The sequence below is a fragment of the Solanum dulcamara genome, chromosome 12, assembly GCF_947179165.1.
Source record: "Solanum dulcamara chromosome 12, daSolDulc1.2, whole genome shotgun sequence".
Lineage (NCBI taxonomy): Eukaryota > Viridiplantae > Streptophyta > Magnoliopsida > Solanales > Solanaceae > Solanum > Solanum dulcamara.
The window spans coordinates 43206767-43223800 of record NC_077248.1 but is presented as its reverse complement, the minus strand read 5'-3'; the positions used below and the strand labels follow the sequence as shown (position 1 = coordinate 43223800).

Here is a 17034-nt window from a genome sequence, read left to right as displayed (position 1 = left end):
GTACCCTCCTGAAATAGACCCGATGTGCCCATTGAAATCTCCTCCCACGAAAAGCTTCTCAGTAGGTGGTATACCTCCCACTAACTCGTCCAAATCCTCCCAAAAGTGCCTCTTATCCTCCTCTCTTAAGCCCGCTTGTGGCGCATAAGCACTAATAATGTTGAATGTGCTTCCTTCAACGATCACCTTAATCGACATCATCCTATCGTTGACTCTCCTAACCTCCACCACCTGATCCCTTAGATCATTGTCTACTAAAATGCCTACCCCATTCCTATATTTCGATCTACCTAAAAACCAAAGCTTATACCCGTCTACCTCCCTAGCTTTAGAACCTACCCATTTGGTCTCTTGGACACAAGCTATATTAATCTTTCTCTTCTTTAGGATCTTAACTAGCTCTATGGATTTGCCCGTTAACGTTCCAATGTTCCAAGAACCAACTCTCAGTCTAGACGCTCTTTTAACCCACTTACCCCTCCTTACCCTCGTCCCCGACCCCATCCCTGAATGAGAACATGACCTTAGTCTACCATCACTATCTAAAGCCACGAAAATATGTAGGAATTAATAAGTTATTCAAAAATTTAAAGTTAGCAAAATGCAACGATAAGTGTATGAACAAAAATATAGGTAAACCAGAGGTACCAACTCCAGTTGAAAAGAACCTGATTCACGCCGGAAATACTGTTCACGCCGGAAAACACTGTTCACGCCAGAAAAATGGAAAACCGCGAGACGACATCGGAAATCAATAGATCTAGGCCAAATCTGAACAGATCTGGAGGTATTCGTTGGAAAACAAGCAAAAGGAAAGAAAAAGAAAAAGAAAGAAGAAAAAGAAGTAGTCCGAATCTGAATCTAGAAGTTCTCCTGGCAGAGAACAAATAATATCTGCACAATGAGTCTAAGATATTGCTACGAAGATGCCAGGTACCTGCCTACCAACAAAGATCTAAAAAGTTAAAAAATCAAATGAAAGAGAGGTAAAAGAGAAACCCTGTAATTTCCCTAAACCCACGAAAAGTAAAAAAACAAACAAATGTCTTAAAAAGGGAGACCAGGCAAATTTTGATAATCTATTCTTTATGTTTTGATCAAGCCATTACACTACACAAAATGGGAGCATAGTAAGCCTTCCATCCAATTCTAATGGAAAAAGTGAAGCGAGAGAATACATGTCATTAGTTAATGATTGTCTTTGTGCTAGAGTATATTTTTGGCAAAAGAGAGAAAAAAATGTTTGATTCATTTGTGTAGAAGGAAAATCTTTATAAAGAATGGAGTAAAGATGGGATCCCCTATGTTTTTTAAAAATACATTTAGAAGCACTTTTGAAAATATTGATGAAACACGAATTGCTTCTCAAACGTGCTTATTTTTAAAAAGAGAGGTCTTAGGCTAAATTTTTGAGGAAAAATAAGTGTTTTATAGCAAAAATTATTTTCAGAAGTTAAAAAAGTAGATTCTTCTAAAAACATTTTTTTTACATTTTTAAAAATAAATTGATTTTAGAAGTTTGATCAAACAATCTGTTAGAAATACTTTTAAAAAGTTTGATTAAACACTAATTGCTATATCATTTAAATTGATATGTATAAATTTATTTTAGAGTCAATTATTATATTTTAATAATTTTATTTTTCTTGTATAGAGTATGTAGTTTATTAATTAATGTGAGAAACAGGTGGAAGACACGTACAGTGAACTAATAGGAAAAATGGAAGAAAGGGCAATTATATAGGAGAGAAAATATACGTTTTCTTTTTCTTTCTTGGGAATAAATTCAACCTAATCCTTAAGCCTACCAGAACTAGGGGTAACTGAAATCGAATTGCAGCAGTAAGAATGCCGTTGAAGGTGTTGGACGCAACCATAGCAACTTTTGATGGAGTTTTCGAAAAGTTTAGAGCAGAGTCGCCCATAAACAAAGCTAATTTCATCCTATTCCTGGCTGATATAGACCCTTCTACCAACCTTAGTTGGTGCCCTGGTAATTTTTGAACCACCTGGACAGATAAATTCTATATATAATGCTAATTCTTTCTGCTTCAATTTTGCTGCGTGCATTCGACTTTGTTGGTGGTGCTCTTGATACTTCGATTTTGATATACGAGGAACTGAAATTGGTTTCAAAAACTAGCTTTTAATCCTGGACCATAAATTTGATTATGTTTAGGAATGTATTCTGCCAAGTAAAACATTTCTAGAGATGTTATTACTACTATTTAACTCTTTTTGTTCGTTAATACTTTATTTGCGATATTCACATATGTGTTAAACCTTTTTGTGTGTTGTGGGGTTAGTTTATTTTTCAAGATACTGTAAATCCATTTTACTTATTGAAGTTCAACTCAACAGAGTCATATAAGCTAGAGAATCCTAATCTTGATGATATTATTTTCAGTATATCAATTTTATGGTAGAATTTTCGCCAGTGGCTTATTTTTTATTTTATTTTTTTGTTGATATAATGCGAAGTGGTTAAATTCTGAATAATTGTTTTTCAAATATGTTGTATTGTCTAATGATAATCATAGTCTACCATGACCTCTACCATCTTTCTCAGCTTGTGGTATTGTATGTTCTAATCATGATGGTTGGGCCTACTGTAGAATTAGTTTGAGTTTTTCTCTACTGTTTGGTTTGGGTAGCCGAAACAAACAACAATGTAACAGTAACCAAATTCCCAATTTGTATTGATAGAAACTGACTCAATTACAATAGCTAGTAATCAAACTGACACTTGAATGAAAAAAATATTATTGAAGTAGTGAAAATAACGTAGCTGGGGATACTAGAGAAGGAGATGAGATACTAGAACATAGAAGGGGATGAGGGGATAACAGACTTTGCAAATTGCAACATAATTCACATAAACCTATTTTTCTCTCACAGTTCGCTAGTTACCATCTCCGATTCCAGGCATAGCCACTTAATCTGGTGTTGGGATGCTTTGCCAATTCTGGTCTAGGCCCATTCATTACAATACCTCTGTCCCTAATTAGAACCTTGTCCTCAAGGTTCGAGTCAAGAACAGTGATGCTCGGGGCCTCCTACTGATTACCTCAATATCAAGACATGCTTTATGATTTGAAAAAATGTGTGCACTAGTACACCTGCTATGGAGCAATCAAAACCTTGGTCATTGTGGCCTTTAGTGACGGTAACAAATTTATTAACTTGAGTGTCATCTTACCTGCCCTGCATATTAACATGACTTCGATATAAGAGAGCCAAGGAAAGCATTCCTGCAGCTAGCCTCCACATCAGCATGAGCTTGGTTAAGTTGAAACTATCTTTTTGTGGCATGCGAAACTCATCCAAGCATTTCATATCTTCCCAATCAGTACAAACAAGAAAGAGGTACGGCATCTCATGATCAAGCTTGAACAGGAATGTATACATTATGGTAGTGGGTTCCAACTTTTGGAATCAATAAGGGTTGACCACGATGCCATTTGCTACCAACTTGGTGCACTGCTTGAGTCTTCTCTTTGTTAGTGTAGTAGAGAATTCTACCTCCACACACGTCATGACTCTTATTTGAAGCCGTAGAGCAAATGTTAACCTCCTCATTGGTCCTCATTGGCAAATATTTTTCTGCGGCAGTTGGGGGTGTAGGGACAATATCTGTGCCTCACTTATTGTTCGCAGATGACACCTTGGTTTTTTGTGATGCAAATGGTACTCAACTGGATTATTTAGGCCAAGTCCTCACTTGGCTAGCTACGAGAAGGGTAATATTTTTTAGAAGGTAACAACTTGTATTCTATTCCAAAAAATCAGCCTGCCACAACATGTTACAGGTTTACTAATTGCAAATATAGGAGAGTATGAGGAAGATCTTCAATCTTAAAAGCAAAAATTACAAGGTGCCTAAAGCATTCATTACTGATTCTAGATCTTCCATATACTCCTGTTTACACCAAAAATGAAACAAAACTAAACAATTCATCTTCATCTTCTGGATGTTGTTACTCTTGTTTTGAAAGCATCTGAGATGACTCTCTTTCTACATAGACCACCAAACATAGGTGGGAATGATCTTCCATCTTTCTTTATGGCCATACATATCAGCAAAACTACTCCATATCTTCAGGGTCTGATTAATATTTCTTGGCATCACCCAACATTGGCCCTTCAGATTGGTGAAGATACTCCACAAAATATTAGTGATCCTGCAATGAAGGAATAGGTGTTCCCTGTTTTAGCCTCTTCACACAGAAAAACCTAGGATTTAATTGAATACCCTTTTTCATGAGATTTTCTTGAGTCAAAACAGCCTGCTTAGCTAGTAGCTAAGTGAAGCATGATACTTTAAGAAGTATTTTAACTTTTCAGATAAGTCTCCATGGCCAACCAACTACTGATAGGGGAAAAGTTTGAACTTTTGAATTGGTCTAGAATTCTCAAGAACTCTACTAGTCTTTGGATCTCCCAGTCATTTAGGGGCCTTCTAAAACTCAGATTCCATCCTTGATTTGACCATACTTCAGCCATAGTGTGCCTTTGTTGTTGGTTCAGAATGAAGATGTCTGGAAAAAGAGCTTTTAAGGAGCCTTGTTCCAACCAATTGCCCTCCCAGAAAGAGACCTTCATGCCATTTCCTTTTCTAATGCTGCAATTTTCTTTTAGTTTTTGCCTAAGGTTTCTGATAGCCCTCCAGAGGCTAGTTCCATAAGTGCTAATGACCATTTTAGTAGTCCAATGGCCCTCCATTTCATACTTCTGCTTGATCAGTTCTTTTCATAGTGCCTGCTCACTAGAAGCGAATCTCCATAGCCATTTCATCATAAGACTTTCGTTTTAAGTCTTCAAATTCCTTAACCCCAGACCTCCTATTTGTGTGCTTCCAATCAGTGCATCCCACTTAACCAAGTGGAATTTTTTTGTTTCACCGTTTCCTTGTCTGTCCACAACCCCATCTGAAATAGGAAAAATGGACATCATGTAGGTAGGCATGGAAACCAAGACACTATTAATGAGTGTAAGTATTCCCCCTATAGATAGATATGACCTTTGTAGTTCACCAGTCTTCTTTCACACTTCTCAACCACCTCATTCCAAATTCCTAAAGACTTACTTTTTCTTCCAGTGGCATCCCCAAATATACTGTTGGTAGCTCACCAATTCTCCCCCCAAGTGTTCTAGCCAGTGAGGTTAGATTGTTGACCTCGTCGACTGGGTATAGGAATCTCTTTTTCCAGTTTATATGTAGGCCTGAGGTGGCTTCAAAAAGCACAAATATTACTCTGAGTATCATCAACTAGTTTCTATTGGCATCACAAAAGATCATAGTGTCATCAGCATACTGTAAGTGTGTGATCTCCATGTCAAGTCCCACTCTGTTTGAAACTCTGAACCCTCTTAGCATGTGGTTCTCTTGGGCAATTTACAACATTTCATTGATTACCTCCCTCGCAATAATGAATAAGAAGGGAGACAAGGGGTCCCCTTGTCTTAGGCCTCTCTGTGATGAGAAGAACCCTGTTGGAAAACCATTGATGAGAACATAAAACTTCACAGTATTGATATAGAACTTTATCCATCTTCGACCCAGTGTTCTCAAAGGCGCTCGCCTTTGCGCCTTTAGCGAATGGCGAGGCGAGGCGTTGCCCTATCGCCTATAACAGCCCAAGCGAGGCAAGATTCAAAAAGGCGAGCTGAGGCGCAAAAATGGCAACATGCGAGTGGTGAGGCGAGGGTCTATAGTTGTCGCCTTTTTGATTTTTCTTTAAAAAAGCCATGATTTAATAATTTTTAACAAATATTAGGGTTTATTTGGAGTTTTGGGTTTTCCGCGATCTATACTGCCTTTTTTCTCTCCAGTTGCAGCTCGCGACTCTCTTCTCCAACTCGCGACCCCTTGTCCAGTTAGCACTTCACAGGCATTTTAGTAGTAATGGCCCTCCATTTCATATTTCTGCTTGATCAGTTCTTTTCATAGTGCCTACTCACTAGAAGTGAATCTCCATAGCCATTTTATCATAAGACTTTCGTTTTGAGTCTTCAGATTCCTTACCCCCGGACCTCCTTTTTGTGTGCTTTCAATTAGTGCATCGCACTTAACCAAGTGAAATTTTTTTGTTTCACTGTTTTCTTCCTAGAGGAAGTTCCTTCTGATTGAATCAGGTCTGTCCACAACCCCATCTGGAATAGGAAAAATGGACATCATGTAGGTAGGCATGGAAATCAAGACACTATTAATGAGTGTAAGTATTCCCCCTTATAGATAGATATGACCTTTGTAGTTCACCAGTCTTCTTTCACACTTCTCAACCACCTCATTCCAAATTCCTAAAGACTTACTTTTTCTTCCAGTGGCATCCCCAAATATACTGTTGGTAGCTCCCCAATTCTCCCCCCCCCCCAAGTGTTCTAGCCAGTGAGGTTAGATTGTTGACCTCGTCGACTGGGTATAGGAATCTCTTTTTCCAGTTTATATGTAGGCCTGAGGTGGCTTCAAAAAGCACAAATATTACTCTGAGTATCATCAACTAGTTTCTATTGGCATCACAAAAGATCAAAGTGTCATCAGCATACTGTAAGTGTGTGATCTCCATGTCAAGTCCCACTCTGTTTGAAACTCTGAACCCTCTTAGCCTTTGGTTCTCTTGGGCAATTTACAACATTTCATTGATTATCTCCCTCGCAATAATGAATAAGAAGGGAGACAAGGGGTCCCCTTGTCTTAGGCCTCTCTATGATGAGAAGAACCCTATTGGAAAACCATTGATGAGAACATAAAACTTTACAGTACTGATACAGAACTTTATCCATCTTAACCATTTTCGACCCAGTGTTCTCAAAGGTGCTCGCCTTTGGCGAATGACGAGGCAAGGCGAGGCAAGGCGATGCCCTATCGCCTATTACAGCCAAGGCGAGGCGAGATTCAAAAAGGCGAGGTAAGGCGCAAAAATGAAAACATGCTAGTGGTGAGGCGAGGCGCTATAGGTGTCGCCTTTTTGATTTTTCTTAAAAAAGCCTGATTTAATAATTTTTAAAAAGTATTAGGGTTTATTTGGAGTTTTGGGTTTTCCACGATCTAGACTTCCTTTTTTCTCTCCAGTTGCAGCTCGCGACTCTCTTCTCCAACTGGCAACCCCTTCTCCAGTTAGCACTTCGCAGGCATTTAAGTAGTCCAATGGCCCTCCATTTCATACTTCTGCTTGATCATTTCTTTTCATAGTGCATGCTCACTAGAAGCGAATCTCCATAGCCATTTTATCATAAGACTTTCGTTTTGAGTCTTCAGATTCCTTACCCCTAGACCTCCTTTTTGTGTGCTTTCAATCAGTGCATCCCACTTAACCAAGTGGAATTTTTTGTTTCATTGTTTCCTTGGCAGAGGAAGTTCCTTTTGATTGAATTAGGTCTGTCCACAACCCCATCTGGAATAGGAAAAATGGACATCATGTAGGTAGGCATGGAAACCAAGACACTATTAATGAGTGTAAGTAATCCCCCTATAGATAGATATGACCTTTGTAGTTCACCAGTCTTCTTTCACACTTCTCAACCACCTCATTCCAAATTCCTAAAGACTTTTTCTTCCAGTGGCATCCCCAAATATACTTTTTCTCCCAGTGGCATCCCCAAATATAATGTTGGTAGCTCCCCAATTCTCCCCCCCAAGTGTTCTAGCCAGTGAGGTTAGATTGTTGACCTCATCGACAGGGTATAGGAAGCTCTTTTTCCAGTTTATATGTAGGCCTGAGATGGCTTCAAATAGCACAAATATTACTCTGAGTATCATCAGCTACTTTCTATTGGCATCACAAAAGATCATAGTGTCATCAGCATACTGTAAGTGTGTGATCTCCATGTCAAGTCCCACTTTGTTTGAAACTCTGAACCCTCTTAGCCCTTGGTTCTCTTAGGCAATTTACAACATTTCATTGATTACCTCCCTCGCAATAATGAATAAGAAGGGAGACAAGGGGTCCCCTTGTCTTAGGCCTCTCTGTGATGAGAAGAACCCTGTTGGAAAACCATTGATGAGAACATAAAACTTCACAGTATTGATATAGAACTTTATCCATCTTCGACCCAGTGTTCTCAAAGGCGCTTGCCTTTGCGCCTTTAGCGAATGGCGAGGCGAGGCGATGCCCTATCGCCTATTACAGCCAAGGCGAGGCGAGATTCAAAAAGGCGAGCTGAGGCGCAAAAATGGCAACATGCGAGTGGTGAGGCAAGGCGCTATAGGTGTCGCCTTTTTGAATTTCTTTAAAAAATGCCCTGATTTAATAATTTTTAAAAAATATTAGGGTTTATTTGGAGTTTTGGGTTTTCCGCGATCTAGACTGCCTTTTTGCTCTCCAGTTGCAGCTCGCGACTCTCTTCTCCAACTCGCGACCCCTTCCCCAGTTAGCACTTCGCAGGCATTTTAGTAGTCCAATGGCCCTCCATTTCATACCTCTGCTTGATCAGTTCTTTTCATAGTGCATGCTCACTAGAAGCGAATCTCCATAGCCATTTGATCATAAGACTTTCGTTTTGAGTCTTCAGATTCCTTACCCCCGGACCTCCTTTTTGTGTGCTTCCAATCAGTGCATCCTATTTAACCAAGTGGAATTTTTTTGTTTCACTGTTTCCTTCCCAGAGGAAGTTCCTTTTGATTGAATGAGGTCTGTCCACAACCCCATCTGGAATAGGAAAAATGGACATCATGTAGGTAGGCATGGAAACCAAGACACTATTAATGAGTGTAAGTATTCCCCCTATAGATAGATATGACCTTTGTAGTTCACCAGTCTTCTTTCACACTTCTCAACCACCTCATTCCAAATTCCTAAAGACTTACTTTTTCTTCCAGTGGCATCCCCAAATATACTGTTGGTAGCTCACCAATTCTCCCCCCAAGTGTTCTAGCCAGTGAGGTTAGATTGTTGACCTCGTCGACTGGGTATAGGAATCTCTTTTTCCAGTTTATATGTAGGCCTGAGGTGGCTTCAAAAAGCACAAATATTACTCTGAGTATCATCAGCTAGTTTCTATTGGCATCACAAAAGATCATAGTGTCATCAGCATACTGTAAGTGTGTAATCTCCATGTCAAGTCCCACTCTGTTTGAAACTCTTGGGCAATTTACAACATTTCATTGATTCCCTCCATTGTAATAATGAATAAGGAGACAAGGGGTCCCCTTGTCTTAGGCCTCTCTGTGATGAGAAGAACCCTGTTGGAAAACCATTGATGAGAACATAAACCTTCATAGTATTGATACAGAACTTTATCCATCTTAACCATCTTCGACCTAGTGTTCTCAAAGGCGCTCGCCTTTGCGCCTTTGGTGAATGGCGAGGCAAGGCGATGCCCTATCGCCTATTATAGCCCAGGCGAGGCGAGATTCAAAAAGGCGAGCTGAGGCGCAAAAATGGCAACATGCGAGTGGTGAGGCGAGGCGCTATAGGTGTCGCCTTTTTGATTTTTCTTTTAAAAAAAGCCCTGATTCAATGATTTTAAAAAAATATTAGGGTTTATTAGGAGTTTTGGGTTTTCCGCGATCTATACTGCCTTTTTTCTCTCCAGTTGCAGCTCGCAACTCTCTTCTCCAACTCGCGACCCCTTCTCCCATTAGCACTTGCAGGCAATTAGCATATAAGCTTTTTCTTTCTTCTTCAGTTCTTCTTTCTTCTTTCTCCTCTTCTTCGAGGAGGCAGTTTCTTTTTTTCTTCTTCTTCTTCTCTTCTTCTTCTTTCAGATGCAGTGAGCAGCGTACAACAATGTTTTTTAAAATGCTCTATTTTAGAGTCTTTTTGATGCTTTGTTTTGATCTTCCTATATTTTTAAAATTTTTTTATAATCCTTCTATATTTATTTCTTCCCTACTCAATTTAGTTTTATACTAATTAATATAGTATTAATTTGTCCATAGATAGTGATTTCAATGGCGTTTGATTCTAGCAAAAAGAAGGAAATTGGAATATTTGCTAATATATGTTATTGCTTTTGAGATTTTTGATATTTATATATGCGATTAAATATTTTAATATTTTGGAATGAATTGACGCCTCAATTCAAAAAGGCGAGCGCCTCGCCGCGAGGCGAGGCAGACCCTTGTCGCCTTTTATCGCCTTTTTCCATCCAAAACACTGGTTCGACCAAAGCCTGTTTTGGAAAGGGTCTCTAGCGAAAAGTTCCATTTGAGGTGGTCATATGCTTTCTGAATGTCCAGTTCGCATAGGATGCCTGGCACATAACTTCTAACCCTTGAATCCACACATTCATTGACCATCAGGATAGCATCCATTATTTGTCTACCTTTAATGAAAGCAAGTAGTTGTGTGTCCACTAGCAAGTTGTCTAGCCTCTCAGGTAGCACCTTGGATATTATCTTATACACACTACCGATTAAGCTAATTGGTCTACAATCTGTAAGTTTCTTTGCACCCATCTTTTTGGGGATCAAAGCCACATAGGTGGAGTTGAAACTTTTCTCAAAAAAAGCACCCGTCATGGAAATTTTTTACTGCACCAATTACCTCCTCCCCAATGACCTCCCAGCAGTGGGCATAGAAGGCCATGGTGTATCCATCTGTCTCAGGAGCTTTGTCTCCAGCACCAAGTTTTAACAGCGAAAAATCTTTGAAAGCAGAAGGATGCTTGCATCTGTTGGCCTTAAATGTGTAAGGCGCGTTAGGACGTGAATCATCTTCTACTACATTGCGGGTCAACCAATGACGTTATGGTGGGATATGTTTAGGTGGTTTGGCACTTCATTAGCAATGCCAAAATCTGTGAAAGATTTAATGTTAAGTTGGAAGAGCGGGAGAAAGAGAAAAAGACGAATGGCTTGGAATGTGGTTCCACTTGCTTTAATTTGGGCAGTTTGGAGAGAGAGAAACGAGAGAGCTTTTGAAGGTGTAGAGTCGAGTTTCTCTCAGTTGAGGAGAAGTCTCCACTCTCTTATTTTCTTTTGGCATTAACAGAAAGTTCCTTGTTGTATAGATGATTGTCCAGAGTTTGTAGAGAATCATATCTTGTAGATTCTTTACCTGTTGGTATACCCTTTGTATATTCGGTCAATTTGGCCATGTTTATGAATGAAACACATTTACTTGATTAAAAAAATGATAAACAACTCAAATAATTTCATCACATCATGCATTAGCTTAGATATTCCATGGTTTACAATCTGAAATAAACCAAATTATTGTCTGGCTTTTTGTATTTGTTGGAGGAAACCAGCAAGAATGATGTTTGTCGATGATTCGGCTAGATCAAGCACTGGGATGTCGCTACCTATGGTAGTACCGAACACCGCAGTAGGTACATCGGTTGTATAGGTTACTAGAGCATCACGCCTTGAGAGTATGCATACATTTGAAGCATCTGCAACATCTTGAATTTGAAGGCCTTTATAATAAACAATAAGCACATGTAGGAAGGAGGACAACCCAGCTCTACCCCATCAAAGGAAGACCATAGAACCTGTACAGTATCAAACTACTTGCAAATCTGTTAGCCTAATGTATTTCCAAGGCACAAATTGACTCAGGTAACCACTTGCAACATACTTTTGTACTTTCGCGGCTTGTCAAAGAGCTTACTCTGAATGGAAATGTGAAGCTTAAACTTTATGGTAACTGGAAACAAATTGCCAACTACACCAAACATGGAGTCTAGATGCAGCAGAGCACATTTACTCCATTGAGGCAACACAGAAAATACAGTGGCACTTGAACTCAGAACAAAGTCCTGGATCCCAAATCTGAAATGTGTTCTTCACAAGTAAGAGAGTGTGTACAAATGTCCCAAGTTGCAATTGATGAACTTGGAGGCATCTACCAGGTTTTACACTGAACAGATTTGCATCCACCAGGTGTTCAGGAAAGCGAGCGTTTCATCGCTTAAAGCGATGAAGCGATGCGATGCGAGCCAGTCATGCTTCACAGACTAGAAGTGATGAAGGTGAAGAGAAGTGGTCACTTTGAAGGCTGAAGCACTGAAGCGTCACCTTAGTTTGTTTTAAGTCTAAAAGGTCGATTAAAGGGGGGGAAAAGCTGTGACCTTTTATTTCAAGAGACCCAGTTTAGTTTGACTACTGGTCTGCTTCTCCTCTAGAATTTTCATGCATCTAGAGTTTTTAATTTGAAATTTTTCTCATATATATTGTCTTTATTTATTTTGGTCTTTTTTCCATTTAACTTACGCTTCACTTCAATGAAGTGAGTGCTTCGCTTAAAGCGTGAAGCGCAGCCTTGTCGCTTTTTTTCTGCTTCACGCTTCCCTGAACATTGTGTCCGAGTATACGAGCATTATTGTCCATCAGTACCATTAGCAAATCCTGGATGACGTTGAGGTGATGATGGATAATGGTAGAAGAGTATAGATCCATGGAGTCCAAATCAATGAAAGCACCAATGTAATAAACAACGATGTAACAGTAACCAAACTCCCGATTTGTATTGATAGGAACTGACTCAATTACAATAGCTAGTAATTAGTAAATAACTGATACTTGAATGACAGAATTGCAATGGAAGTTGTGAAAATAAAATAGCTAGGGATACTAGAGAAGGAGATGAATACTAGAACATAGAAGGGGGATGAGGGGATAACAGCCTTTGCAAAATTGCAACATAATTCGCATAAACCGATTTTGCTCTCACAGTTCACTATTTATCAACCCGGATTCTAGGCATAGCCACTTAATCCAGTGCTGGGCTGGTTTTCCAATACTGGTCCAAGCCCATTCATAACAGTAGCTAATATCTATCATCTATTTGCTTTAGGAAGAATATTTTTTTTCGTTCTGGTTTATTTGATGTCAGATAGAAACTTTTTGACTGTAAACACCATCAGAGATATTCAGCTAGAGAGCATTCCTCTAACAATAGCTGTTTTTGGTGTCGTTGGATCCTTGAGGAGAGGCATGTAGCAAACCTCTGCATATCTTCATGCTCTTAACTTTGATCAGGAATTTAGGATCAAGGAAGACATATGGTCAGCTTTCATTTCTGACTGACTCTCGTTGAATCTACTTCAGAACTTTTCACTGGCACAGTGATGTGGGGCAGGGAGAAAAATGTGTCTCATTTTTTATTGGAACTTGTGAAATTTTCCTTGGGATGAAGGCATTGTCAAAATATGAATGCCAATGTTCCGTCGTTCCTGCATCATTTTGTTCCTTTTCGTTGAAGTGGTATACATCTTAATGTGTTTCACTTGTATCTGTTTCTTTTAACAATAGTCTACTTCATCTGGTGCCTCCATTTTTTTTCTTTTTTTTTTATGAATGAACTCTTTTTTGAGAATGGTGAGGCCTCTATTTTTATATCTGGGAATTCTGACATTTTGCCATTGTATCTGTATTAAATTAATAAGGTATCTTTCTTTCTGCATCTGCTTACAATGTGATGGCTGCTATTAGATTCAAGCTCTACCCTTTTGTTCTGCAATTTCCTGTCTTTAGTATAATAACCTATTGCCTTGGAGCATGACTGATTCTTCTTATCCGCATTTGGCTGCCTGTTTTATTATCTAAATGTCTTTTTCTTGTTCAATTGCAGAATTATGGTCCTATAGTTCATGTAACATTCTTACACTTAATTCGTTTTTAAAAGTCTGGTCATAGTTCATGTAACATTCTTTTATTCCCCTTCCAATGGACCATTAACTATTTGAAGAGACTCAAACACCAGGGTGTTTCAGTCAATTATATAAAGTAAAGCAAGATCGTTAAAAAATCTGTTCTTGGTTAACTCAGAGTTTCCATGTCGGACTGAGGGAAGAATCAATTTCAGGGAATTAGTATCATTATCAACATCAAGTAGTGTGCAGCCATCTATGTTTACCCTAGACGAACTTCGTTATTCTCCTCTAAAAGTCTGAACCTACAATTGCCTTCGACTTCGTAGTATTAACACTATATTGGCCTCTCCTCTAGATACACACTTTTACTTTCTTAGACCTTTATCTCATATTTTACTTATTTAATTGTCTTGAAAAATATTCTTTACATCATTGTTTCATTTTGAACATGTAGCAGTTATTAGTTAAGTGAACAAGTAAACAGGAGCACAAGCACGATTGTGCTATTATTTCTGGTTTGAGGCTTGAATCTTAGACCATTTTAGCAAACTGAATCTTAAAAATGGAGTGCTTGCTTTTGCGAAGTTGTTTTAGACCCCTCTTACTGGAGATCTGAAGTTGTTCCCCTAAATCAGTCTAGCATAACACTTGATTAGCTTTGCAAGCCAGAGTTGTGACATTTTTTTGCATACATTTGTTTAGCATCAAGTCAATTGTGTCGTCTTGGTGGGAGGGAAGGGTTTTGTGCAAATTGTTTTGAATGATATTCAGATATTGTATTATGTTGGATCGGCATCCAGTTTTCACTGCAGGTGAATGAATCAACCGATAGCTCAATTACGATATGTGTAATAAAGTGATTCTATATGACTTTGTTTTTCTGTTTGTTTTAGATTGTGTAAGAGCTGAACCTGTGATATACAAGAAACTGGAAGCATCATCTGATAATATAGCACTGCTGAGGGCTTATGTCGGGGACAGACCGACTTGGAGGACTCCACAGCACCCATGGCGAGTAGATGGGAGGTTCAAACTCAAAGGGGTTCCAACCTTCATCCGGTGGGAAAATGATGCAATCAAAGGTCGACTTGAAGACCATGAAGCACACATTGATCACAAAATTGGTTCCCTTCTGAATTAAAATTAAGTGTCCCATTACTTCAAGGGGATACTTTAGATTATGAGAGTGTCTTAATAAAATATGTCGAGCGTGATTGGCCGTGAATATGATGACTCCAGTGCTAGTGGTAGCGGCAAAAACTAGTGCTTCTTGTTTTACTCTTGCTTTCTCGGTGATAAATTCGTTTACCTTTTAATGTTATTTTGGAAAAATGTATTTCATGAGTATTATTTATATTTTTGACGTTTATTGTCCAAGAATTAAGTTGTGTTGGTGTTGTTGCTCTTCTTCTCCTTGCAATTGAAGTCCAGTGTTCAGTATCAAGATCTTTATGAGTCTTACAAGTCTTTTTTGGATTGAGATCATTAAATTTCTCCAAGAATAATCTGATTGTTGTATTCCAAGGGAAATTGACAACATGAAGGTATTAGAATCACTTGATCACACCAAGGTTTTGGCGAAAGCATTTTGAGTTTGTCCTCTTTGGGCCACTTGAATTTATCCATGTCACAACAACTTATCAGGGCGGATCTTGAGTTTGTCCCCTTTGAGCTACTTGAGTATATCCATCTCACACGACTTATCAGGGCGGATCCCTGTGAACAAGATAAATCTACCCTATTGAAGAGAAGGGGGAAGAGGAGCCCACGTGCCCCCGTTAACCTTAATTTTTTTATATGTTTTGAAAGAATCCCAAAAAACATATATGTTTGTTTGGAGCAGTTGGTCGTACTTCGTAGTGCCCCTTGGGCTCTTGTAGTGATTGTGCGCCCCGAGATTGAATCTCCGGGACAACAACTGTAACGCCCCATAACTTTGTAACATTTGAAATAACAAGCTTATGTTAGACTAGTCAATTTATCGTAATTTACGTCAACCGTCATTGAGATAATCATTGAGATAATGGGAGGATAATGAAAATTTGGTGGTTATACCAAGTAATAACTTTGTAATGTCAATTGAAATTCCTAGAGGGAAGTTAAAAGCCAAGGGGTACCTTGAAACAAAAATCTTATGTGATGGAGTTATTAAAAGAAAGTTTTGATATGATCTTATTTATGTACTGACTTGGGAGGGGCATATCTCCCAATATATGTAGAGTTAGTGGATCTACTATATATCAAATCAAAGGTCTGTGAGTCTAGTTTTCAATGTACAAAGCGGTTTATCAATTCGACATCGGAATAAGGAGTTATGACCATTTTACCGCAGCATATTCGGACAAATTGGGTCATGGATCCGAATCGGGTTTGGACGACTTTAAAAGTTGCCTTTTAAGTTAAAAAGGATCATTTTTACATTTTCTCAAAGGAAATCGTCTAGCAACCATTGAAGAGGGTTCCAAGACCTTTGAGGTAAGAAAAAAACCCCTTCTAGCTTGATTTTTTCTTGGCTGAAGTTCAGAGAAATGTTTTCCTCGTTGCAAGCTTTGTCTTGTGCTATTTCTTATCATTTTTCATGGTGGTTGAAGCAATTTCGTGTGTAAGCTGGTTGTTAAGTACAGTACATGCTTGAGCTACTTTGAGGTAAGGTTCTACACTTACTTTGCTTAGAATCTCAAAGGTTAAAGTTGAAAATCGATTCCTATGACCTAAGCTTATTTTGATGCATTTTCTTAAAGTTAGGGAGTTGGGATGGTGTTGGACCCTTAAGGAAGATTTTTGAGATCAGAAAATAGAATCTTTTATTAAGGTAAGTTTCCTCCAATCACCTTCCTCGCATTTTTATATATTTTTTTGCCATTTTGCTTGTTTTTGAGCCACGAGATGACGTTTGAGTGTCGTGGCTCCGGGAAGCTCAGTTGTTGTATTGTTGTGAGCTTTTTTGATGTTATATTGATGGTATTAAATTTATGGAGGGATGGGGGATTGGTGCACCACTTTTATGTGTTGCGTACAAAGATTATTGATTGAATGGCGTGAAGTGTGACTTGTTATATTACCTCGGAAACTTGTCGCTCTTATGACATGTTGAGAGACTCGTGTTGTTGTTATTAGATGCTGCTTATTTTGAGATTGTGATTTTGGTTTGTTGAGTTAAAAGTTGGCTAGTCATGATGACGACCTTAATACCTTATCGATTGCTTATGGTTCATTTTTGCAACGTTGTAGATTCTCTCATTATTGCATTACTTTTGGTTTGCCAAGCTTCATAGAGGCACTTATGGGGATTCGATGGAAAGGTATGTTAAGGAATACCCTTCTTTCGGCATGTTTCCTTAAATCTTAGGATCAATACGAGAAAGTTGTTGTTATCGTTGTTATACGTGTAGCCATGATTGTTTGTTGTTGGCTACTCAAGTGGATATAATCCTCCTTTGTCAAGATTCTAATTTAGTTAGTATTGGCCCTATGTGGGACACGACTTAGACGGTA

General features: G+C 38.7%; 1 protein-coding gene across 1 annotated transcript; it reads left to right on the top strand.

Annotated features, from left to right (window-relative positions):
* The first annotated feature begins 1698 nt into the window (after window positions 1-1698).
* On the top strand, window positions 1699-14979 carry LOC129876942 (thioredoxin-like protein Clot). Its single transcript, XM_055952421.1, has 2 exons — window positions 1699-1993; window positions 14433-14979. The coding sequence occupies exons 1-2, from the start codon at window positions 1849-1851 to the stop codon at window positions 14678-14680; spliced, it is 393 nt and encodes a 130-aa protein (XP_055808396.1). The 5' UTR covers window positions 1699-1848; the 3' UTR covers window positions 14681-14979.
* The last annotated feature ends 2055 nt before the right edge of the window (window positions 14980-17034 follow it).